General features: G+C 41.7%; 1 protein-coding gene across 7 annotated transcripts in view; it reads left to right on the top strand.

The window, feature by feature from the left end:
- Positions 1 to 4,057: 4,057 nt before the first annotated feature.
- Positions 4,058 to 23,906, top strand: part of LYST (lysosomal trafficking regulator) — an 87,438-nt gene continuing 67,589 nt past the window's right edge. For 5 of the 7 annotated variants that reach the window (XM_061365700.1, XM_061365698.1, XM_061365697.1 and 2 more), the window contains exons 1-2: positions 19,334 to 19,419; positions 20,797 to 20,995. In XM_061365700.1, coding sequence (XP_061221684.1) covers positions 20,804 to 20,995 — 192 coding nt within the window. In that variant the 5' untranslated portion in view covers positions 19,334 to 19,419; positions 20,797 to 20,803. Of the gene's footprint in view, positions 4,196 to 19,333; positions 19,420 to 20,796; positions 20,996 to 23,906 lie in introns of those variants that run through there. The other 2 variants (XM_061365696.1, XM_061365701.1) reach the window with 2 other exon arrangements.

Genomic DNA, 23,906 nt, shown 5'->3' with positions numbered 1-23,906 from the left:
TGCTTCTTTGGGAAAACAAACCATTATTCTTTCCTTGCTGAAAGACTGCTCATCTCAACTGACAAAAGATGCCCTTTCCATAAACCTCTCTGATTTAAGATCATGGATTCAAGACAGTTCACATATTGTATGTGTTACTCTATGGTTTTCATTATCAACCTTATCACATCATTAAAACACAGGTCAATTTTCCTACACAGCTGAATACTAATTGGAAAGAAGAGAGAGAAAACAAGACTGTAGATATGGGCCAAAAAATCTAAGCCTTACATTAACTTTGTAATACATTCAGCCAAAACTTTGATGATGAGAGTAGATGGAGTCTTACAAAAAATGTGTAGTGGGTATTTAGGAAGTTCTGAAAATGGAGAGTGGCTCATTGACCCCAACATTTTGGAACTGTTGATCTAAATCTACTGTCTGTGAATGTTAGTATCACATACTGATAGAATTTGAGTGCCACTATGACTTGTGCAGATCTCAGTACTGTGGGCTTGTTCTATGTCCTGGAGAACAGTAGGGAAATACAACTAATCTTCTTCTCTCTTGCTTGCCTTCCATCCCATTACATTCTTCATATATGCAGAAGACAGAAAGTTACAGTAGGAATTCAGGAAGAATTATGCTGAAAAACTTCTTAAATTTATAGTGAGATTCAGATACTTTTGGTAGAACAGAGCGAGTTATCAGAGAATCAATGCTGATATGAAGAACCAGGCTTCATTTAAAGTTATTCTGCCATGAACTGGTGTCATTCTATTCAGTTTCATGGTGCTGCTGCAAAATTATATTGAAGCCCATGAATTTAGAATGCATAGTACTCTTTTGAAAAAGTCATATTTAAAACTAGCAACAGGCATGCTGCCATACCTGTGGCAGGATCTTTAATTACTACAATTACAGGAGATCTGCAAGAGCTGGAAGATATGTTGCACTTTGAAGTATTCAAGTGAGAAAGAACATCACTGTTCTGATGAAATCTTTGCGCCTACTTACTTTTCTCAACAATTTTTTAGTCTAAAGAGTTTCTAATATTTATTTTTTTTTAGCACACACATGACAACAACTGCTTCCATGCATTTTGATTTAGGCTATGGCTAAATTCCTTTCAAAGGTTTTAACAGACACCTTGCAAAAATTTACTCAGATGTTTGTGTGTGGTTGCCCATTCTCATCTGAAAACTCTTAGTTTCAGTAAAATTTGTTACCAAGCTAACATGCTTCTATTCTTTGAACTTTAAAAGCTAATATTCCAAGGGTGAGCTGATGTACTGTTGGCTGATGGATTCATTTTCATTGCTGCTATTTCAGTTCTGCCATAAAACAGGCTCATATGAGCTGCTTCATTTCACTGGTCTCCTTGAGAATACCATAGACAATGTGTAAATGTTAAGCATCATGTTGGCTCTGCCATACATCTGCTGGTGAGGAAAACCAGGCAGCAGCAAAAGGACCAGCAAAGAGCCTTGGAGTTATTGGCAGGCAGGAGTTTCATGGGAAAAGCCAGAAGAAACCTGTCTTCCTGCCACTGCCAGCACTGAGGATGGACACATGCTTGTAGTCTTTCTTTGGCAGGTGGAAGATCTGAAAGAAAGGTCAAACAGCTCTACCTCTTCTTTTTGGTAAACAGGAAACCCTGGTTCAGAGGTAAAAGAGACTTCCCTTTCTTCTCAGCTGCAGGAAGTAGAGTGGCTTCATGAGAGCATTAGGGAGTTTGCTTCAGATCGAGGACTCCCTGAGCCCAGGGTTGGGAATCTTGGTTCACTTTCTTCTTCAGTAGATGAAGTGCCAGCAGGAATAGGCTGGATCAAATCCTACCATGTTCTCCAGGACTTTAAAAAAAATCTGGCTTGAAAGTAGGGTTAAGCCCGCCTGAATTAACGTTGGCAACATAGACAGTGGAATTGAGTGCAGCAAGATTGCTGATGACACCAAGCTGTATGGTGCAGTCAACACGCTGGAGGGAAGGGATGCCATCCAGAGGGACCTTGACACACTTGTGAGGTGGGCTGATGCCAGCCTTATGAAGTTTAACCATGGCACGTGCAAGGTCCTACACCTGGGTCAGAGCAATCCCAGGCACAGCTACAGGTTGGGCAGAGAAGAGATTCAGAGCAGCCCTGCGGAGAAGGACTTGGGGGTGTTGGACCATGAGAAAGTGAACATGAGCCAGCTTCAGTGTGTGCTCACAGCCCAGAAAGCCAACCTAGGGTGCATCTGAAGAAGTGTGACCGGCAGGTCAAGGGAGGTGATTCTCTCCCTCTCTCCACTCTCGAGACCCCACCCAGAGTACTCAGTCCTAGAGTCCTCAGCACAGGAAAGATGTGGGCCTGTTGGAGTGAGTCCAGAGGAGGGCTAAAAAAAGTGATCAGAGAGCTGGAGCACTTCTCTTATGAGGAAAGGCTGAGAGAGTTGGACTTGTTCAGCCTGGAGAAGAGAAGGCTCTTGGGACACCTTAAAACAGTCTTCCAGTACCTAAGAGGGGCCTGAAAGAAACATGGCAATAAGTAGATGCCATGGGAAAGAGTATGAGAAGCAGGGTATACAGGCAGATTGAAGTTTATAATTGCAAAAGACTGCTGTTACCTCATGTGTATTTAAACTTACTTTGGCAGGTGGGTCCTGGGATCCTGCTGTCTGAAGCATTCCCAAGGTCTGGCTCTGTCCATCCGTGTAATCCTTGCAGGCAGCCTGGCTTAAGTGTTGCAAATCCAATGTGCCACTGAGGTAGCCAGTGGACCCGGGGATGGTAACTGGAACACAACCACAGAGCTGAACCAAGTCCTTCCCAGGAGAGGCAGCAAGGATCAGGGAATAGGAGGCCAAAGCAGCAGCCAGAGGCCTAAAGATGTGGGAGGGATATGCTGAGGTAAGGTCATGCTAAGGTCTGATTTCAAGAATGGGGAAGGTTATGGCAAATGTCAGCATGTTTCAATATATGGAATGTGTGCTTGTTAGCATCATGGGTAACGTGTTGCTGCCACGTTCACAAAAGTCAGTAAGGGCCCTGGCTGTGTGAGGTGAATTCCCGGTGAGGGTGAGAGCACTGAGGTGGAGCCAGGGCATGTTATTAATTTATTTGCACACATGAACCAACGCTGACAGGGCGTCTGATCAAGTGGCATTCAGGGCACTCCTTTCTTCCAGGCGCCTCAGCTGAGCACCAAAGCCTGGCTCTGCGGCTCTGAGAATTTACTTGCAGCAAAGAGCACAAACCCTTCAGGTCAGATATAAGGAAGCAGCTCTTCCCTGTGAGGGTGGTGAGGTCCTGGCACAGTGTCGTGGTTTAACCCCAGCCAGACAGCTTGTTAACTCGCCCCTGCCCCAGACTGACCAAGCACCGAGCGATACCTCCTCCAAACCACGACACACAGGTTGCCCAGAGAAGCTGTGGCTGCCCCATCCCTGGCAGTGTTCAAGGCCAGGTTGGACAGGGCTTGGAGCACCCTGGTCTAGTGGAAGGTGTCGCTGCCCATGGCAGGGGGTTGGAACTGGATGAGCTGTAAGGTCCCTCCCAACCCAAACCGTCCTATGAATCTGTGAAACTCCCCTCTGGTTGCAAAGCCGGTCATATCCTGAGCCCTTTGTCGCGAGTCGAGTAACGGGGCAAAGCGCAACTCGGGAAGCGGCTTGCAGCCACCAGGCAGCACCAGGTTTGAGCTCCGGCAGCACTGGCGCCGGCGGGCGTGCTGGGAGCCAATGATGGGACACGGGCGTCACGGGCGTTTTTAACACTGGCGTTAAAGCGGGGGTGAGGAAGGGGGCGGTGTCTCTGAACCGTTACGTGTGGCGCACCCGGCCCGCCCGCTGACAGGCATGGCTCCACACGGAGACGCTGCCCGGGCCGCCGGGGGCGGTGCGTGCCCAGGGGAAGCCACGCCCCCACCCACAGGGATTTCCCCCGCCCCCCCTCGGCCAGGCGGCGGCTCCCATTGGTTGTTGGTGTATACGTCATACTGCCCACCGCCCACGCGCGCACCGGTGCTGGAGGAGCTGTGGCGGCGGCGGCGGCAGGAGCGGAGGAGTCAGGTGGGGCGCGGGGAGGGGCGGGGCTAGGGGCGGGGCCACGGGGGCTGCGTTGCCCGGGAGACGAGGGCGGGCGGGGCCGTCCCGCCATGGGCTGCCGGGACGCTGTCAGCGGGATAAGAACGGAGCTGGGGGTCGGGAGCGCTGGCTCTGGCGGGGCAAGGAGCGGGTAAGGGCGCGGCGGGTTTGGCCGCCTTCGGCCTTGCGTTGCGAGGGATCGCCTGGCGGCGCGGGGCAAGGTGGGAGGCAGGCAGCTTGGAGGGCACAAGCACGAAGGGGCGCCCCGCCACGGGCTGGGAGCCGCGGTGCCTGGGCCGGGGCGGACGGACTGGCTTGTGAGCCAGCGCCGGCCGCCGCGGCCGTGTGAAGATGCTTGCTGGTTGCTGCAGGCGGCTTAGAGCAGGCTGACGGCGGCGGCTGTGGGAGGCGGAAGAAGCGGCCGCTGGTGGCGCAGGCGGGGCCCTGCCCGCCCCGAGGCTCCCCGGGGTAGGGGCCTGGCGCGGCCGGGCTTCGCTGTCCGCCGGCAGCGGCAGGGGGGGGGGAAGTGCGCACTCGGCTCCCGCGTGCCTCACAGGGACAGGGGTCGGGGCTGGCCCTCTGTTTGCTAGCTTCGGTGAGGCGGTTTGCGGCCCGCAGTGGTTCTTTCTGCCTGTGACCTCTGCTTTTACAGAAAAGCAACATGTAACTCTCTGTGGGTGGGTGGTGTGTGGTTTGCGTTCCTTCCCATGTTGACGGGATGCTGCGGGCTCCGCGTTACGGCAGGCTGTGCTTTGTGATGCGTTTGTGCAGTACCGGAGTGCAAAGCCGCGCTGGCAGCAAGGCGTTTGTTGAAGGCAGGAGATAGCAGTTGAAGCAAAGCAGATCTGGGCTATGCTGGGAAACGCGATAATGTTGATGGACGTAGAATGCGATAGTCGCAGCACCTGAACCATCCTTTCCTTTTTTTTAATCGATGACTGAACAGAGGATCAATGAGAACTCTTCCGGGTAGTTTCTGAGCGTGGGGAAGATGTGCGAAGATACTCTCGGGGCGGGGGGGAAGGGGGCGGGAATAGAGTTGGACGTTACCTGGTATCCCAAAATGAAGAGTTGTCTTTTACTTACCTGTAGCGTGTGAGAGAAGACAAGGAAAGCAAGTGCATCATTGGGAGAATAAAACTTCCTGCATAAGAGAAAGCAAACCAGCTGAAGAAATTCAGAGGGAGGATGACATCACCAAATGTAGTGACCTAGGAGTTGGAAAAGCATCTAATGTGGTTATAAATGGGAACAGGGTAGAGAAGAAAGTGTGGATGTGAGACTTCTTCGTTGGAGTAGTGCTACAGGAATCAGTAAGAATCCTTATTAAAATCTAGAGAAGCTTAGAGTTAGTGAGACAAGACTGCATCACTAGCAATTGTACTGTTTCTTATGAGGTGCTGGGACAACCTTTGACAGAAAAAGAAGCAGGGACATCTGTTTTAGTCATTTATCATAACAGGGCTACACTGTGTTAAGAATTTGGGAAAATACTCTTAGTCTTCCTGCTTTTAACTATAGGCTCACACACTGGTAGTGGAAAGAAGAAAGTATCCCCTTGGATACCTTAGAAAATCTGTGGTTTAGTGGCACTGAGAGTTTCTGGTGGACGTTTAGAACAGAGTGAGTGAAAAATTAGGATGCCTTCATATTTTGTCATTAATAAGGCAGAAAAAAATCAGCTGTTTGTAGGGCATTTTAAGTTTACTCTTTTTGCTCATTGTCCTTTCGACAGAGAATCTTGCAAGCTAAGCGCAAGTAGCTTTCAATGCCTTTACTTCTAAAACCAAAGTTAATAGTAAATGAGACCTTAGGAAGCCAGTCATCACTTGGTTTGTAAGACTGCATACAGATTTCTTATGAGCTTTTTTTTAAAGTCACTCTCTGTTTTCCCTTTTCTCCTTCCCCTATTGCATTTCTTTTTTCTTTTTTTTTTTTTTTACTGCACTCAAAGGCAGCTTTCCATAAAAATGTTTAATCAATTATAAGGTTTTTTTTCCTGTTAGGTTAGTAATCATTTAATTAAAATTCTTCCTAAATGCTTCTTTTGCTTTTTCTTTTCTCCTAGTCTCTTGTTTGTTTTTCTTATGTCTCTGCATCATTTTTTAATGCAGTTTAAGACAAGAAAATAGACTGTCAGAACCTTGAACAATAGTATAGGAACTGTTGGAAAGTAAGACACTTGATACATAAATATCAGAAAAGAGAAACTGCATACTGAACACTTATTAAAAGCTGCTGCTTTTGTTTATTTCTCCTTACAGTTAAGCTCAAAGAGCATAAGCAAGTACTTGGAAATATGAACAAAACTTGAGGAAGCTATCAGTTCTGTATTTTTATTGTTAGTAATTTCTTCAATAGACTAGGTGTCCTTATTAATGTACAGTTATACACCCTTGTAGCTTCTGCAGGGAGTTAGTTTCCTTTTTACTTGAAGAATTTTGCCAATTTCATGCTAGTCTCTTTTCAAATAAGATGAAATGGCACATAGAGGAATTCTGAAGCAAAACTGGCTTTAATACTTGTCTTATGTGGGCAGAGGGAATGTAGGGTGAAATGATTTGGTAAGAGGATTCTGTCACCCCAGGAGGTGCTTGCTGTCCAGGACATGGTTGCTCGTCCTCTGCAGGTAATTTCAAGTCTTTTGGAGTGAACAGCCTTCATCAGCAAGACCTCATTACTATCTTTTTATTCCTTTTTAAGGAGATGCCAGGATCTGTGGGCTTCTGTAGTGAAGAATTGTAGTGGATGTTAGGCTGAGATGTCGCTACTTCATATTGCTGAGTTAACTTTAAAGTCACCTTTTTTGTTTGCTGGAAAATGGGATTATAATGGTGGGAAAAGACTGTAATATATGTAGTGTGGGGAGGGCTTTATGTATGTATGTCTGGTATTACTTTGACTCTTTGCTTTCTTCTCCAGTTCAGAGATGATTGTGAGAATGTCAATTGCTTTGGCAAATTGTGTGATGAAAATTCATAGGACTTTAGGTAGTATCAAGCGATTGGGCTGGTGTCATCAGAGCTATTAGTGCCTGTGATAGCACTCATCTGGAGGTGATACAAGCCTTTTTAGACTGGGGCAAGACAAGGTAGCAGAGGTCTGTGTGTGCTTCTGTTCTGTCACCTGGACTCATCAGTATGAACGGACTAAGCTGACCGAGCAGCTTGCTGCTGCTGCTGCTGAAGAGGGAGATCTCCCTCTTGCCTTCTCCTTTGACAGTGACAACTGTCTTATCTCCCACCATGGCAACTCAATAACCACAAAAATCCAGCGGAAAAAAGGGAGTATTCTGCAAGCATGTGGAGATGACTCTCATCAGAAGAGTTGGATGAGTGGAGTGCTGGAAGAAGAAGGGAAGAGTTGCTGGGGAGAAACAGAAACATCTTACTAGTCGTGAGTTGTCAGGTGGGCTGAACTGTCTTGTTCAGACAGAACAGCTGTCTTGTCACAAGAACAGCTTCTTCTCAGAAGGAGGGGACTTTGACTTAGCAGGGTCTCTGCTTCAGCTGTCATGGTCATTTGAGAAGAACTGATAAAGCAGCAGGGTGCGCACTAAGTCATGGTGTTTTTTTTCCTCTGTTCAGATTCAGGCCTTGCATTTGAACAAGTCTTTTAGTGACTTGTTGAAATTGGTGCATGGCAGTGTCTTGCTTCCAGATAAAGCACTCTGTACTAGAAGTGATACTAGAATGTGTTAAGGGGAAGGGAAAGAAGAAAGTGCTGTGTGAGAACCTGCTGTCTTGAGGGCTTTCTTACTATAAGCTGTTGGTTCTTTATGGTCCATGTTTGCAACCTGGAGTTACCAGGATGCTGCAGGCTCTGTGTTACAGCAGGCTGTGTGTGGTGATATGTTTGTGAAGAACCAGCGCACCCAGGAAGCTGAGCTCCTTGGCTTCAGTTAAAAGAGCACTGTGCTCCATGTAAAAGTGTGGGAGAATGAAGTATTAAATGTGAGGTGGGAGGAGAGAGTTCCTGGTTCTGGAAACCTGTTACCTTTCTGCTTTCCAAAAAGTGAAATATCAGAGGGAATTACTGTCAGGTAATGCCAATGCAAGGCTTTACTGGAAGTATTAAAACTGATGTTAACTTCACCCAGTTTGATTTCAGCAAATGCCTGACTTTGTCTCTTCCTCTCTAGTATTGTGGAGGCATTTACTGAAGATCTGTGAAGAACTTTTTTGGGGGGCAATAAATGACAAAAAGCATCAAACAATATCTGTTAACCTCAGTAAGCAACTGATTTGGTTAAATTCTATTGTAGTAATTGAAAGATGAGGAATGAGTAACACCAACAGCAGTCTGAAGGGATGAATAGTTCTCACTATTAAGATCAATAGTTCTTAATTCTGGAAAAGTGAATTGGTAAGAAAATATTTGACTTACGGGAGTATTCCTGATAGTTCATAATTGTATTGCAGCAACTGATGGAACTCCAACTTCATTATACTTTCATTATAATATTTGAAAAGTTTAATTTTGTCCAGTTTTGTTTCAGTAATTTAAGATGACACTGAAATAGTCCTAAAATTAACTTAAAAGTGCAAATCTTTCACCATCCTATTATCTTTCCATTGGAAGGCAAGAGTTTAACAAACCTATTTTCCAAGAATTGAGAACAAAAATTTTTACGACTTGCTGTAAACAAAACAAAAGCCCCAAAATGTAGGACTTTGTGTGCTACCTGAGGTGTGTATTTATCTTTGTATTACTTGCATCTTCCAATTTTGAAGGGATATTTGAGTCGCTGAAGAGTGTGCAGTTTCTGTCTTGATTTTTATGTTTCAGTTAACCAAAGATTAAAGGAAAGCAGAATTTCCTTTATGTCTGGATATATATATGAAATGCTGTGTGTGGTCTTTTCAACTCCAGAAGTTACTCCTAATTAATCTATAACTATTTTTGGAAGTCTAAATTATTCCAATTACAGTGTCAATTTGATTATTGGAGTCCTGCTAAATCCTTGGCACTTGCAGAAAAATTATGTTATGTTTGATTACTGGAAATACTGCTTGGCTGTGTAAGTGGCCTTCACCTAGCGCACTTCATCCACGTCCCCACCTATCTCTCAGTCTTGTTTGTGTGTGCATGTGTGATAGACATTTAGTTTGAGGACTTTTTAAACATAGTTTGGTTATCTTGTGCGTTGTTGAATTGATGAATTAAGGGTTTTCTCCAGTGGTTCAAAATTTTCTTAAATATTTTTCTATCTAGTAGTAGGTATACTGTGAAACTTTATACTCTAAGTCATTATTATGTGAAATGAAGTATAATTATGGATTATAGTTTCTCTATAGTGCTTGACTTGAATGCTGTTTACATTTCAAGAATAAAATAAAAAGCCTAGCTGTTCCTTATTTGTACTCCCACTGGAGGAAAGCTACCTGAAGTGAGATGTTACATGAGTTAATTTTGCGTGTAGCTTTCTTGGTTGATGACTGGGTCTTCTGGGGGAAGGTCAGTGCAAGAGGGCTCAGCACAGCTGGAACAAATACTACTTTTCTGTGAAGTCTGGGGGAAGCACAGGCTCTGCTTCCCTAAAGTGACTGAAGCTCTTTGTACTTGGCTAAGAAGCTGTCAGACTGAGCTTGGCAAGGATAACTGCATATGAAACTCTCAGATATTTAGGTAAAAAAAAAAAAAGTTTTAATACCACCTTCATTGCTTCTGCTATCTTGTCTGCATTTGATTACTCATAGAAACTACTTCTGATTGCTTGTAAAACTGACCAGTTTTAAAGTCCCAGAAGCAGAGTTAGTTGTCATCTTGTTGACTCTGATCCTTGGCTTTCCTCTCAGTTAGTTACTTTTACTGGGCACTTTGAACACAATACTAAGATTTTATTTTCTAGTTTTAATCCCTAACAGCTAAGCTTTCAGTTTCAGTAACAACCTTTGCTCATTCATATCCCTTCAGCAGAAGTGCTTCAAGATACTGCTCAACTTCATTTTGCGTCTTTCACGTATCTGAGTATTGGTGCAATCAAACTTATAATCTTCTAAATTGCAGAAAGTTTCTATGGTCATGATTTCTGAAAAGGTTTGTATGATAATGGAGTGGTACGTCTGTTGTTTAAAATAATCTCCAGGCAGACTCAGTGTATGCATGCTTGTAGTGTGGTCACGATTACAGTGATTTTGCTGGTTGTAGTGGAGGCCACGCTATCTGCTGTACTGCAGATTAATGTAAGATGGCATTCACGAAGTCTGCATGGTCTGTGCAGGCTTGCTGCTGGAGAGGCCCTGACTGACCTTCTGTAGTAGCCTGCAGCTTTCCTTTCACTCTGTAGAGTCTGTGGAGGTTATTGATCTCCAGATTTAGTTATTGCTGCGCAAGCATAGCTGTTGAGGCTTGGTCTGTAGTCTGTTCATGGGATAAATATCAAACCTAAAGCTTGAAAGAATGTTTAGGACTATTACCTATATATATTTGAATTTGGAGAAGAACTTGTTAGCAGTTTGTGAGTAGTGCTCAGAAAAAGGCTCACTTGGGAGCTATGCTGTTTCAGCCTTTTCCCTGCTGAAAGATTTTACAAATCTTCATCCTTCACACAGCTTATTTTCTGCATAGTTTCTGCCTTGTGGTGGAATATTTGTTGATTCCTTTCTCTAGTACTATGTGTTTGTTTCAGGTGATGTCCTCTGGAACTCCAGATAAGGTCTGGAACAGATCCTTGTCTTCAACTCTACTAGCAAAGCTTGCTTTAACATTTTCATGCTGCTGGTAACACCTTGGTATTCTTCAGTGTGTTATAGTTGCTCTCCATGATCACAAGTGTATTTGTTTCTAACACATTTGATGTCGCAATGATCATCTTTGGAGGCCCCCAGCTTTCCCCGTGCCTCATCTAAGGAATGTTTATTCTCTGTGCCTGCATGCATTGGTCTGAAATATGGGAGTTTTAAATGAACTGGAATGGATTTAATGTGGTTAACTGTATTATAATTACTGATTTTAGATAGTATAAGATCACAAGCTAAATATAAACCTGATTAGTGTATGTACAGGCTCAGTGCATTACTTGAGTGTGTAGGTGGTTGGTTGAGAGCTTCTTTCATTAGTGCTGTACATTTTATCTTGTAGATGAATCATCTTTCATCTTTAGCTTCATTCCAGACTCAAATGCTTTCACAGGTGTTTTGTATTGTTTGATGACTAAATAAAATTTCATGTTACTTGAGAAGCTGTCCCCAAGCACTTATGTAGCATGCAGCTAGCCTGTGGGTTCCTTTGAAATTAACTCTGTCTCAATATTTCATACACACTCAAAAGGAGGAAATTGTTCGTAATCTGCTAACTTATAAAGGGGATACAGATCTTCATAGCTCAAGGCAGAACCTGATAACCTTCTGAATTTTAGCAAGAACAGCCTTCCTGTCATTGATCGCTTAATCTCTGGTGCTACTTTCTTAGCATATAGTTGATACTGCATTGCACTGTTTCATTATGACAGCTTGAATTTGTTGTCATTGCAGTGAACACTTCTTGAAACTGCACCAAAGACTCCTATACATCTTATTCTAACTCTTTTTCCAAGTAAGAGTCAGGTATGTCAAGTAGGTATTATGTGGAAAATCTAGGATGACATGAAACTAAAATGTGTTGTTTTTTTTTTTTTTGCCAACACATTTTCCCTTCCCCTTTCTTAGATGTTGGTACATGTAGTCAAAATTTTTGATAGTGTGTTGTACAAGTAGTCAGGTGTCATTTAATTCTAGTTCCCCAAAGTAAGAGTACTTTCCAAGAGGTAAATATTAAGCACAAATGGGGTTTGGTGGTGCTATATGTGTCGAGTTTCACAAATTCATTTTTTAAGCATCCTGAAATTATAGCAACAGACTGATCTACTTGTAAAAACCCTGTCATGAGGTAATTTTTTTGCAACTAGACTTAAATGAAGAGCAAATCATGTGAATACTTCACAATCCAGTAGGACAAGAACTTGTAGTTTATGTTGATGAAATGCTGTTTGTATTTCACTGCTGTAAATGTCTCTGTAGCTTGTGATGTACTAAAAGCTGCATCAAAAAATCATTGGATTGACTTTAATGAGATATTCTTAAAAAGTACTCTCATTACAAAGCAGACCAATGAACAAAGTACAGCTGCTATACAGAATTATGCTAGGGATTTCATGTAAGGCATGGAAAGCTATTGTCCGTGTTCCAAAGTATTACATTGTTGATGTGGTGTGACTGATCACAACTAACACTGAAGAGGAATTAGGATGAGAGGGGTTGTTAACCCTCTCAATCTCTAAAGCTTGCTAGGATGGAGTAACAGGTAGGTTGGCTTCTACCATACTCTTGTGTGTGTGTATATATACACATATATATATGTGTATGTGTGTATATATATATATACAGCTGTGCATTCTCTCCCCAGATTGTGAATCCTTGGTAGGCCTTGGGCTGTTGTTGAGATCCTGAGTTTTTCCTGTAGCTTTGTGACGGCTGTCAGAAGTAGAATATTCATTATAATCATAACGATTGTGGCTTTAACCTTTGGAATTACAGACCTTTAAACCATCCTATGCCTAACTTTATTTTTAGATCTCTGGTGCATTGCTTATATGTGGAAAAGTCTGTAGTTGGTTTGCGTGTGAACTGGCTTCCTTTTTGAGTGCTCAGACCTTTTATCACTTGATCTTTTCTTGCCAAGTTATCTTACAGTTTTGGTAGTCCCTCTTTGGTCAACCTTTGAGCACAGTTTATTATACCTTAATGTTCTTGACTTTGTTTCCAGTCACCTGTGTGCTGATACTAGTTACAGTTTTTCTACAGTCAGTGGCAGCTAGTAAATTAGAAACTTGGTCGTTTGAGATGATAGCCTCCAGTGCCATTGTAGGACAAGCTTGTGCTTTGCAGCCGTTAGTACATTTTACATTTAAGGAACAGACATCTTTGCCAGATACACAGACTAATGAAATGACGGTATACAGTGGAAACACTGGAGATGTAAATCAGAGTTCATTTAATGGAAGTCATGTCTTAAGATCGCACTTCGGAAACTGTTGAACAGGAAAACATAGTTGTTGGTAAATGAGGTGTTTTGGGGTTTTTGTTTTTTGTTGTTTTCAATTTTTATCTATAAAAATATTGCATATATGTTAATCTGTTATGCCTTTGAGTTGAGCTTCTGTCATTCATTCAGAGCTGTTACCAATAATTATGCTAGAGAAAAGCGAGATTCTAGAAACAGTAATGCTGGGGAGAGCATGACTTAAATACTTACAGATCAGAATATATCCAAGGAACCAGATTAAACTCCAGCAAATACATTTTAGGTTACCTTTGCAAAAATAAACTGGCCAAGTTTGGGAAGCATGGTCTGGAAGAAACTTTGTGCCCAAACAAATTACCCGTGTGCTTCATTTCTAATTGTTAAAAACCAAGAGGCCTGAAAGTACATGGCAAATGATTTGGGGTTAAGTAAGAGTTTGGATTTCTTCCTTACTTACATTCAGTGAGGTGCACCACAGGTCTGGGTCTTGATCAAAAGAATGACATCCCTGAAACTGTTTGAGTTGACCTGCTTGTACATGTAATGCCGCTTTGTGTATCTCTAGGTGCCAGTAGCCTTGGGTATGTTTTCTAATTACGAGTTTGCCAAGTTGTTTGCAGATATCTGACAGGTATTTTGGAAAGTGTCTCTTTCTTTAACGTTTTAAATCTAGCATAGTATTTGTATGATCTTTTATTTCCTTGGCATTCTTATTCTGCAACAGGAATGGTTAGTTTAACCATTCACGTCGCAGTGTTTCCTGACTATATGCAATATGAAAATGAGGTTTTTTACTACTTTAAAGACTTCTATTTTCAAAAGCATAGATAATGTAATTCCTTAAAATTCTTCCCCCTCCAGTGGAAGAGACAGTGCTTTCACATCCACTTAGAGACAGACATTTTCTAATTCTTAGATTGTATAAGCACTGAGCTTCATGGATTAAATTTTGTTTTAATGCCTAGGCAGCAGAACACAAGTAGACTACATACTTATAGGAGGCTTAAAATACTTTAGTTTTGCAATGCATTCATCCCACATAGGTGAGGTGGGAGTTATATATACTTCTGAGCTTACATAGAAGTAATATTAGTATGATTATATATGTATAAACACACCTGCATGCACAGCAACACCATTGCTCTGAAGATCTCAACATGTCTTTCAGTGTTCATTAAAATAATGCTTGTTTGCCATCTTGTGAACTTGACACACTTTTCCTTGGTTAGCTAAAGGGACATTGCATGTGCTATTCTAAGCATTTTTATTTTTCACTATTCTGGGGAGAGAGACTCTGAGTAACTTATTTGGATGTCATACTCACCTAATGAATTACACAGAAGACTAAAAGCTAGCTACCGAAGGCCTTGGTAAAATAAAGGACGTTGTCAGAAGTAGAGCTGTGCCAAGAAAATGGACATCTACCTGCAGTCTTATGATAAATTCTGTATGTTAAGAGGTTGCTTTGCATGTGCAACCTTATGACTGGAGCAACACTGCCTTAGTATGTGTTAATAAGATGTCTGCTTCTGTAACTCCAAATAGTTAATAATAGGAGAGAGAAGGTGGTTGGAAATTAAGTATGAGCTGTTTTGTGGAGCTGGAGTGTTGTCTGGTGTCTCTGTTTTGCAAAAGAATCAAACATGAAGTGTCTTGCTTTTGCTGTTGTTTGCTCATGTTTTTGAATATCAGAGTTGTTGGATGGTTAGCAAATGTTCCCTGCCTTTTATAAGCTAGCTTTTGGCTGATTGCCTTGTACTGTAAAACAAGGCATCAAAGCATCTCAAGTATCTCAAGTTTTCTGTTGATGCTCTGCTGGAATTGCAGGTTCCTGTTTTCTTCAAAGGCTTGTATGTTGCTCCTGCTGTGTAACCTATTTTGGCAATGTCAGCTGCGTATTTGTTTGTAGCCTGCTTAAAGTTTTGAATGATATCAAAAAGAAAATGAAGTGTGTTGATCTCAGCAACATGGTAGTTTGAAGCTTTGCTTGCGTTTCACCACTAAGTACAGACCTAAAGGCTGCAATGTAGGGTATGCTCCAGGCCATGCTGGAGTCATATTTCTATTGCACACTCTCATGCTCTAATTTCTTTTTCTTCTCCAGTTTGCGCAGAAAAGTTAATCATATTGTTCCATTATTCTTATTGTTAACAAGTTTCTTTAAATTTGGTGTCAGCTGCTAACAAGATAAAATTTGTGTCTGTAATAAACCTGGCAATTGGTGCTACAATTACAAAAGCCTATTATGGAGTGTCTTAGTGTTAATAATGTGCTGGTGTTCTTCATTATGCCTGCTGTCCTCTGCTAACAGAAGCTTGAGCTTAAATTGAGAGTTTAACCCCAAAGTAAATCTGAATAAAATAATTTATATAATCATATTAATGTTAAAATCATTGAAGAGGCCACACACATGTTCTCCAGAGCATAAATGTGGAGTACAAGCAGTAATTCTGGGGCAAGTACTTTTGAAATAGAATTAATACTGTAGAAAGTAGGTGAAGTGTTTATTGGTCAGTGATGACTCATATGCACATATACTTTATTCTAGAGAATGGGTAAAGGAGCTACAAGCCTTTGAACTGGAGGCCAGAAATAACTGGATTGACAGTAGCTTATAGAAAAATATGCTTTGCAAAGTATTAATGCCTACTACAAATGCCACTGCATTGTACTTTGTACTCAGAAGGACTTGCAGCCATGCCATGCGTGGCTAGTGTTTGTCTCATCTGAAACAGAAAACTAAGGAGGTAAATTAATTATATGTTAAATATATCTTGTTAGGTATATATTCTCTACTCTTCTTTGCATGACCTGTAAAATAGCTTCTTGTAAATTTATTTTTCTTACAAGATTGGCTATAATTCCTTTGGTGCGTGAAGATGCTCACATAACTAGGTAAAAAAGGCTGCTTTTATTGAAGATAACATAGTTTGCTTCAAGAAACTAAGGCTTGCAGGTGCTTCAGACGTGCCATACATTACTTTCTTAGTACATTAGCACTTCGGCTTAGTCAGGCAGTCAAGCTGTGTGAACAGCACTCAGTGGCATGTTCGTTTTAGACTGATACAATTATTCAGTAATGAGCCATTTGAGGAAATGTATTGACATTGACTTCACAACAAATAGAAATTAGTTAAGTAGGTTTTTTTAGGGGGGTTGTTTTTTGTTTCTGTTTTTGGTTTTGGTTTTTTTTTTTTTTTGCTACTGCTATAAAACTAACATTTCAAGAAGAGTTTTATAACAAAAAGTCTATGGGGAGGAAGGTTTAATAGAGCATTAAGTGGGACTGTTGTGTGACCTGGTGCCCACCATCGAGCTTCCTGCCTCTCCTTTACTCTTGCTGTAGCCGTTGGCCAACAGTTACTGAAAGTAATAATTTAAATCAGTATTACCGGATTGGGACTTCATTTGGCTTAGTACTATATTTTATTACAATGCTGCTATAGTAATTTAATAACTGCTACTTCTTATTGTATTGCTGGACATTCCAGGTCTTTCTGGGCAATGAATTGCTGAAAACATAACCAAGCCCTGTTCACTCTCATATACAGAGTACTAGCTCTGACCTTAAGCTTTTGTTGCATTTTCTGTATTTCTCATGTTACTAATTATTAGCACTATGTAAAGGTAGCATATCCATGATTTAGTGTTCAAGAGTGCTAAATTGGTCTTATTTTTTAGTCCTGTCCTTTAAATTATTTAAAAAATGATTTTTTTTGTCTTTTAAAGGCTTCAAGTCCACTGAAGTAAGTACAAGGCATTCCTATACTTGGAGATGCTCAGGTGGTGAGCAACTTGATAAAAATGGAAATAAGTTCAGAAAAAAAAACCAGCTTCAAGTGCAGGAAATCAATTTATACCACAATAGCAAATAGAAATAAGTCACTTGAGAGCTGGTGCAGAAAGGGGCCAGAGGGAAGATGTGATACAGGTAGAATTAGGAGGATGATAGAAAGATGGGCATGAAGAGGGCAGATTAACTGTGAATGTCACATTATTCATGGTTAAGTGATTTATTCTTTTAAAGCTTGTGAGTTTTTTCCTTTTAGAAATAAATAATAGTACAAGTGATTTTTATGAAATCTGATAGTAATAATCTTCTAGAGGTGAAGTGGAATTTAAGAATGTGCCTATTTTTTCCAGGGCATGCTATAGGAAGCCCTGACACAATGTGTTTTCAAAGTGTCCCATTGGGATTGTTCACTGTGCTGTGAACTGAGGTTCTGGTACATTTCTTTCTGCTCTCATATGGCTTAATGTGTGATGGTTTAGATTTCGTGCTTTTTGCCTAATTAAGGTGACCTGTGATGTCTAATGAGGGGTGAAGGCATTCTACCTCAGTACAGGCATTTTGTGTAGCATCTGCTTAGGTATCACCCAGCAGTTAAAGCTGTATCACTTTAAACAAGAGAAAAAGTAGTTCTAACCTGAAGCAAGTTGGCTGGTGTACTTTCTTGGGGTGAGATGAAATGCTATGCTCTGTAAGTTGTAGTATCAGCATACGATAATCCGCATCAGAAGTATGACAGGCAAGCTGAAACCTTGGAGTAGGGGTGGATTTATTGTTTTTTAAAAGCCAAACACCTCTACAGAGTGTTATGTTACAGCATCAGCAGGGCAAGTCGTTCACCGAGTTCTTTGAAAAGCAGTGTGCTTTAAGTGCTTGACTGGCTTGTCGGGGAAACAAGAAAGGGAAGAAGGTTGTCTGTGCATATGCTGCTTTTTTTTTGGTGGGATAAATAATGAGATGTTTCCAAAGACACATTTGTGCTGTCATTTCATTTTATAACTTAATTGCAGAAACAGAAATAGGTACAACTGAGAAGTAGCTAGCACTTGCTGGAGTGAGACATTCTAAAAGAAGCTCTTCATTATCCAGCATGGTATCTCTTTACATTATTTTTTTCTGCATTATAGATGAGAGCATCTTAATTGTTTACCAATTCTATGTGAAATTATTGCCTTAAGAAGCCATGCTTGATGCCTTTTTGCATTAACATCAATAAAATATCTTTTATCTTAACACTGATGCTGAGAACTTACCCTTTTGCTAGAATATGGCAGTATCTGTTGAACCCATGTAGCAGTGCAAGCAGTGCAGGAAACCTGGAGACTGAATTTGCTTAAATTGATCAGTTGCAATGAATTGTGAGTGATAGCTGCATGGGTAGGTTAGTTTTCTGAGGCTGTGGATGAAAAGTGTTGTTCCCATACACTTAAAGCAGGGAGCAAATATTGGGAACTTGCCTGGGGAACCTACTCTTTCCCTCCTTCCCTAAGGACATTTTTCCTGTAACGTTCATGCTTATCACAGTTTAAGTGTAAAGCTGAAAATTTCATTTTAAAATGAAAGACTCATAAACCCTTTGACAGTTTAGCTTAGAGCAAGGAATATGGGATGTTAGGGCTTCATGAATGTATTCTCTCTACAGCAGTCATTTTCCTTGAGTTATTATAGTACCTTTTTGCCCTTTGTGCAATGATAGCAAAAGCAGGCCTGATGTATGTGTTGCTTTCTTCTAACTTTTTTGGTAGAACGTGCCCTAGGTGTACTTGTCTTGTCATTTCTGGCCCTTCTGGAGTGAACTGGGAGATTGCTTCTCCCTACAGTTATCATAGTCTTTTCTTAGTGAGTAATTGCAGATAAAATAGGGATAGCTTAAAATATTCCGTGGAGGAGGGGAGGGCTGCACTGCCTGTTCTGATCCTTTGTTAGGATTGGATGGGGCTAAATGAGTAGGAGAGAAGTAACTCTTAAACTGCTTGAGTGGTCTGTACAGAGGACGTACAATACTGTTCCTTCCCAATTTTTTTATTGCATCTTCCCCAGTCCTTAATGTAATATATTGGTTGTCTGTTAGGACAAAATAGAAGGACAGGTTTAAAATGCATTTGTGCCAGCACCTGATTGCATAATTCAGTTTCTTATACTATACATCACTTGTACCTAGAGCTGCAGGTGCTTCAAGTACTGTATATGCAGGTTGTAGTCACTAAAAATTCATACTGCTTCTGGAGGGAAGTGTTTAAACTTGCATACCAACCACATCTTATGTTTTAAAAACTAGTGAACTTTATTATGTTAATTTACCTTACAGGCACCAGGTGTTTTCTCTGTTTCATAGGGTATTGGTTGTGCTCAGTCATAAGCTAAAAGTGAAAACTAGACCTTTAAAACTCAAAAACCCTTCAGGACTCTTCTTAAACTTTATATAGGTATCTTAAATGAGTTTTAAAAACATCATGGTTAAGATGCAATTTCTTTGTGTTTTTCTCTTCTTAAAAGCAGGTGAACCAAGGGTGGTGTGTTTCCAGAACATACTTTTTCTTCCACATAGGAGATAAATGTGTTAAGCTGGCAAGGTAATTCTGGTAAGAATTTTCCCATTACTTCTACAGTGAATGTCATTATAAGTATTCAGTCTTACCCATAGGAGGAGCTTTCTGTACCACTAGTTCTGGCAGACTTGAGCTTTCATACAAGGTCTTTTTTTTCACCTAATAATTGCATGTACATGTTTGTTGTATTAATCTATCTGCTGTTTTGCAGTATTAATCTATCTACTGTTGTATTTATCTACTGTTTTGCAGTATTAATCTATCTGCTATTTTTAAATGTTATATTTTAACTACTTTGGCTCTGTTGCATATTCTATGCTTGCATATGAAGAAAATATTTGACTTTTAAAGATTTTATTTCAGCTGTTTATGTAGAAATTAAAGCAGTTCAGTATGCTGTAGTATCAATTGAATGGGGTTTATGTGGATTAAATGGTCCGGTTTCTGTAGCTGCTCTCACTGATTCTTGTTTCTGTTTTTCCTTCCTCAGTGATACTCTTGAGTGTTTTTCACAGCTGTCCTGCATTTCTGGTTTTGTTTGATTCATGTTTAAATGTTTCAACATGTACTAGTGCTGACCAACAAAGAATGCTGTGGCATGAGAGAAAATGCATTTTTATAAGAGTGAATAGACAAAGTGTTGAGGGCCTTGTGCACATTATCTGAAATAAAATAATTCAGTTTGGGAAATAGTATCAATGCTTTTGGAATTTTCTCCTGGAAATTCTATTTGCAATAGAATTATGCTTTGAATTAAGTACACTATAGCAGTGCCTGCCACCCACTCAGTCTTGCTTGAGGGAAAACACTGAGCTGGTAAATCTAAACTGTTGTATTTATGAAATTCCCACATTTATCTTAACTACTTAATTTTTCCCCCCCTTGGAGCAATCTGTACTGTTGGAATACATAACATGATGGAAGATAATGTATTCAAATAAACTATTAAAGAACATGTTTTCTGTACAGTGCTACGTAAGAGCTGCCTGATTTCCCCTTATGCTTCAGGTCAGATACCTTTCAGAAACAGACAAAGGTTGAAGCTCAAATGTATAGGTTACAAAGAAAAGCTGAAACGAAGTCGTTGGCTTTCATTTATGCAGTGGGAGGAAATGTTGTGTGTCACAGGCTTTTACCTGATAGATGTATAAAATGAGTGTTTGGGGTTGTGAGCTCTTCGCTAAAGTTGCACTGAAATAAAAGAAATTATCTAAGGTTATCCTTCCCATTCCCTCCCACCTGCATTAGAATATTTATTCCTTAGTTCTACAGACTCTCCATGCCTTAGGGGCAGGTAGGGTGGGATACAGAGAAGAAACATGCCTCTCTTCCCAACCCCCACCATGTTCTCTTTCCATAAGGAATGTATTTTCTGACAGGTTTAATTTCTGTACTTTCCTCTACTTACAGCTCAGACATGAGCAGTGCCAGTAACTCACTGGCACGGGAATTCTTGACGGATGTCAACAGGCTGTGCAATGCGGTGGTGCAGAGGGCAGAGGCCAAGGAAGATGAAGAAGAAGAAACTCATATGGCAGCACTGGGACAGTACTTGGTTCAAGGCCGTGGGTTTATTTTGCTTACCACACTGAACTCAACTATTGATCAGGTAGTACTTTTTCTTACCAGGTTGTAAATTTTTATTGAGCTTTGACTGTGAATTTGGCTCAGTGCTGGTTTTCTTGCCCTTTTATGATAGAGAATGTGAGTTAATTGTGACAAGTAGGAGTTCAAGAGGGTATGTTTGCACTTGCATTCTGTCCTTCAGCAAGAAGAGAAAAAGCAAAAATTAGCTAATCATACCTGTTTGCTGGTTGATGCTGATGGTTGCTAAGCTTCTGTCTAATTGAGGCGCATGTGAAGCTCAAGTGCAGTGCTGGGTGGAAAGAGGCAAGGGGCTGGAATTTCCAAGAGAATGAGTGTTTACTGAGCCTTCAGTGAAGAGGGTCCTCTTGGTTTAAGGTAATGAAATGAAGATGTACATGTTTTTATTCATGTGCCATGGGATGGTTTTGCTCTTTAAGTAACTTGCTTTTGAACATAATAGAAAGGAAATATTTTGTGACTTTAGCTCAGAAGAGAAAGCATTTTAGAAGAGGTAGTCAGTTTATACTGAGTTTTTTAGATAAAAAGTCTAGCACACATCCCTGTAGCTGCTGTTCATGCCTTTCTCTTCTCCTTCCTCTTCAACACTCTTGGTTATGTACTAAGCAATGGAGTAGGATGAGATGTTCATTAAATTTTTGTGCTTTGAAACTGCAGATCTCAGTGTTTAAAAATAATGAACCAAGTGAACCTTGGTGGGGTTTATTCAGCCCTTGTCTTAACTGAAGTCAGCTGTTAATGCTGCTCAAATTCATCTTGACTCCTTCCCACTTGTAGAGCCATGGGGTTTTTTAGATGTCACTCAAGGCTGCATAGTTGCTGTTAATAACAGCTTCAGGATTAGAGCTGCCAGAAAAACAGCTGTATTTCATGAATGAATTAAATGAGGGATTCCCTGTGCCTCCCCTCCAGTAAAAAGCCAATTACTTTTCAGGTTTCATTGTATTGTATCAATAGTTTTAGATATTTTTAATTTTTGTTTAAAATGATAGTATCATGAGACAAATGAGAGTATGGAACTCTGCCTGGGAACAGGTGGGCAGTCAACAGAGAGTTTGTGGATCAGGGTTAAAGGGAGAACAGTGATGGGAGACATTACTGTGGGGATCTGTTACAGACCGCCTGATCAAGAGGAATCTGTGGATGAAGCACTCTATAGACAGATAGGAACAGCCTCACACTCACATGCGCTCATTCTCATGGGGGACTTCAACCACCCTGATACCTGTTGGAAGGATGGTACAGCCCGGCACAAGCAATCCAGGAGGTTCCGTGGAAAAGGAGAATCTGTGGATTATGGAAAGAGGGGCTGGCCACTTGGGAGGAATATAGGACAGTTGTTAGAGGATGTCTGGAGGCAATTAGGACAGCGAAGGCCTCCTTGGAACTTAATCTTGCTAGTCGGGTTAAGGACAATAGAAAGGGCTTTTTCAAATACATAGCAGATAAAACTAACACAAGAGGCAATATAGGCCCACTGCTGAACAAGGTGGGTGCCCTGGAGACAGAGGATATAAAGAAGGCAAAGGTGCTGAATGCCTTCTCTGCCTTTGTCTTTACTCCTGCAGACTCTGGGGGCCCCAGATTCCTATTGCCCCAGAAGGAGTCAGGACAAAGGAGGAGTTTGCTTTGGTAGATGAGGATTGGGTTATGGATCAGCTATGCAATCTGGACATCTATAAATCGATGGGTCCGGATGGAATACACCCATGGGTGCTGAGGGAGCTGGCGGAGGTCATTGCTAGGCCACTCTCCATCATCTTTGGTAAGTCATGGGAGACGGGAGAGGTGCCTGAGGATTGGAGGATGGCAAGTGTCACACCAGTCTATAAGAAGGGCAAGAAGGAGGACTCAGGTAATTATAGACCGGTCAGCCTTACCTGTGTCCCTGGAAAGGTGATGGAACAACTTATTCTTGACTCCATTTCTAGGCATATCAAGGATGAGGGGGTTATTAAGAACAGCCAACATGGTTTTATGAGGGGGAAGTCATGTTTGACCAACCTTATAGCCTTCTATGAGGAAGTGACTAGGTGGAGGGATGATGGTAGAGCAGTAGATGTGGTTTTTCTTGATTTCAGTAAGGCATTTGATACTGTCTCCCACAGCATCCTCATAGATAAGCTAAGGAAGTGTGGGCTTGACGATCAGGTAGTGAGGTGGATCAAGAACTGGTTGGAAGGAAGAAGGCAGAGAGTTGTGGTCAATGGTGCAGAATCTAGCTGGAGGTCTGTGACTAGTGGAGTACCTCAGGGGTCGGTGCTGGGACCAGTGCTATTTAATATTTTCATCAACGACCTGGATGAGGGAACAGAGTGTACCCTCAGCAAGTTCGCTGATGACACTAAACTGGGAGGAATGGCTGACACACCAGAAGGCTGTGCTGCCATTCAGCGAGACCTGGACAGGCTGGAGAGTTGGGCGGGGAGAAACTTGATGAAATTCAACAAGGGCAAGTGTAGAGTTTTGCATCTGGGGAAGAACAACCCCATGTACCAGTACAGGTTGGGGACTGACCTGCTGGAAAGTAGCGAAGGGGAAAGGGACCTGGGGGCCCTGGTGGATAGGAGGATGAACATGAGCCAGCAATGTGCCCTTGTGGCCAAGAAGGCAAATGGCATCCTGGGGTGCATTAGAAAGGGTGTGGTTAGTAGGTCAAGAGAGGTTCTCCTCCCCCTCTATTCTGCCTTGGTGAGGCCGCATCTGGAATATTGTGTCCAGTTCTGGGCCCCTCAGTTCAAGAAGGACAGGGAACTGCTTGAAAGAGTCCAGTGCAGAGCCACAAAGATGATTAAGGGAGTGGAACACCTCCCTTATGAGGAGAGGCTGAAGGAGCTGGGTCTCTTCAGCTTGGAGAAGAGGAGACTGAGGGGTGACCTCATCAGTGTTTACAAATATGTAACGGGTGGGTGTCA

This window comes from Neopsephotus bourkii, unplaced genomic scaffold (genome assembly GCF_033783945.1).
Source record: "Neopsephotus bourkii isolate Nb327-2 ecotype Australia unplaced genomic scaffold, CSIRO-AGI_Nbou_v1 NB_1292, whole genome shotgun sequence".
In the NCBI taxonomy this organism is placed as follows: Eukaryota; Metazoa; Chordata; class Aves; order Psittaciformes; family Psittacidae; genus Neopsephotus; species Neopsephotus bourkii.
Note: the sequence above shows the minus strand (reverse complement) of the source record. Positions and strands in the feature narration are given on the sequence as shown.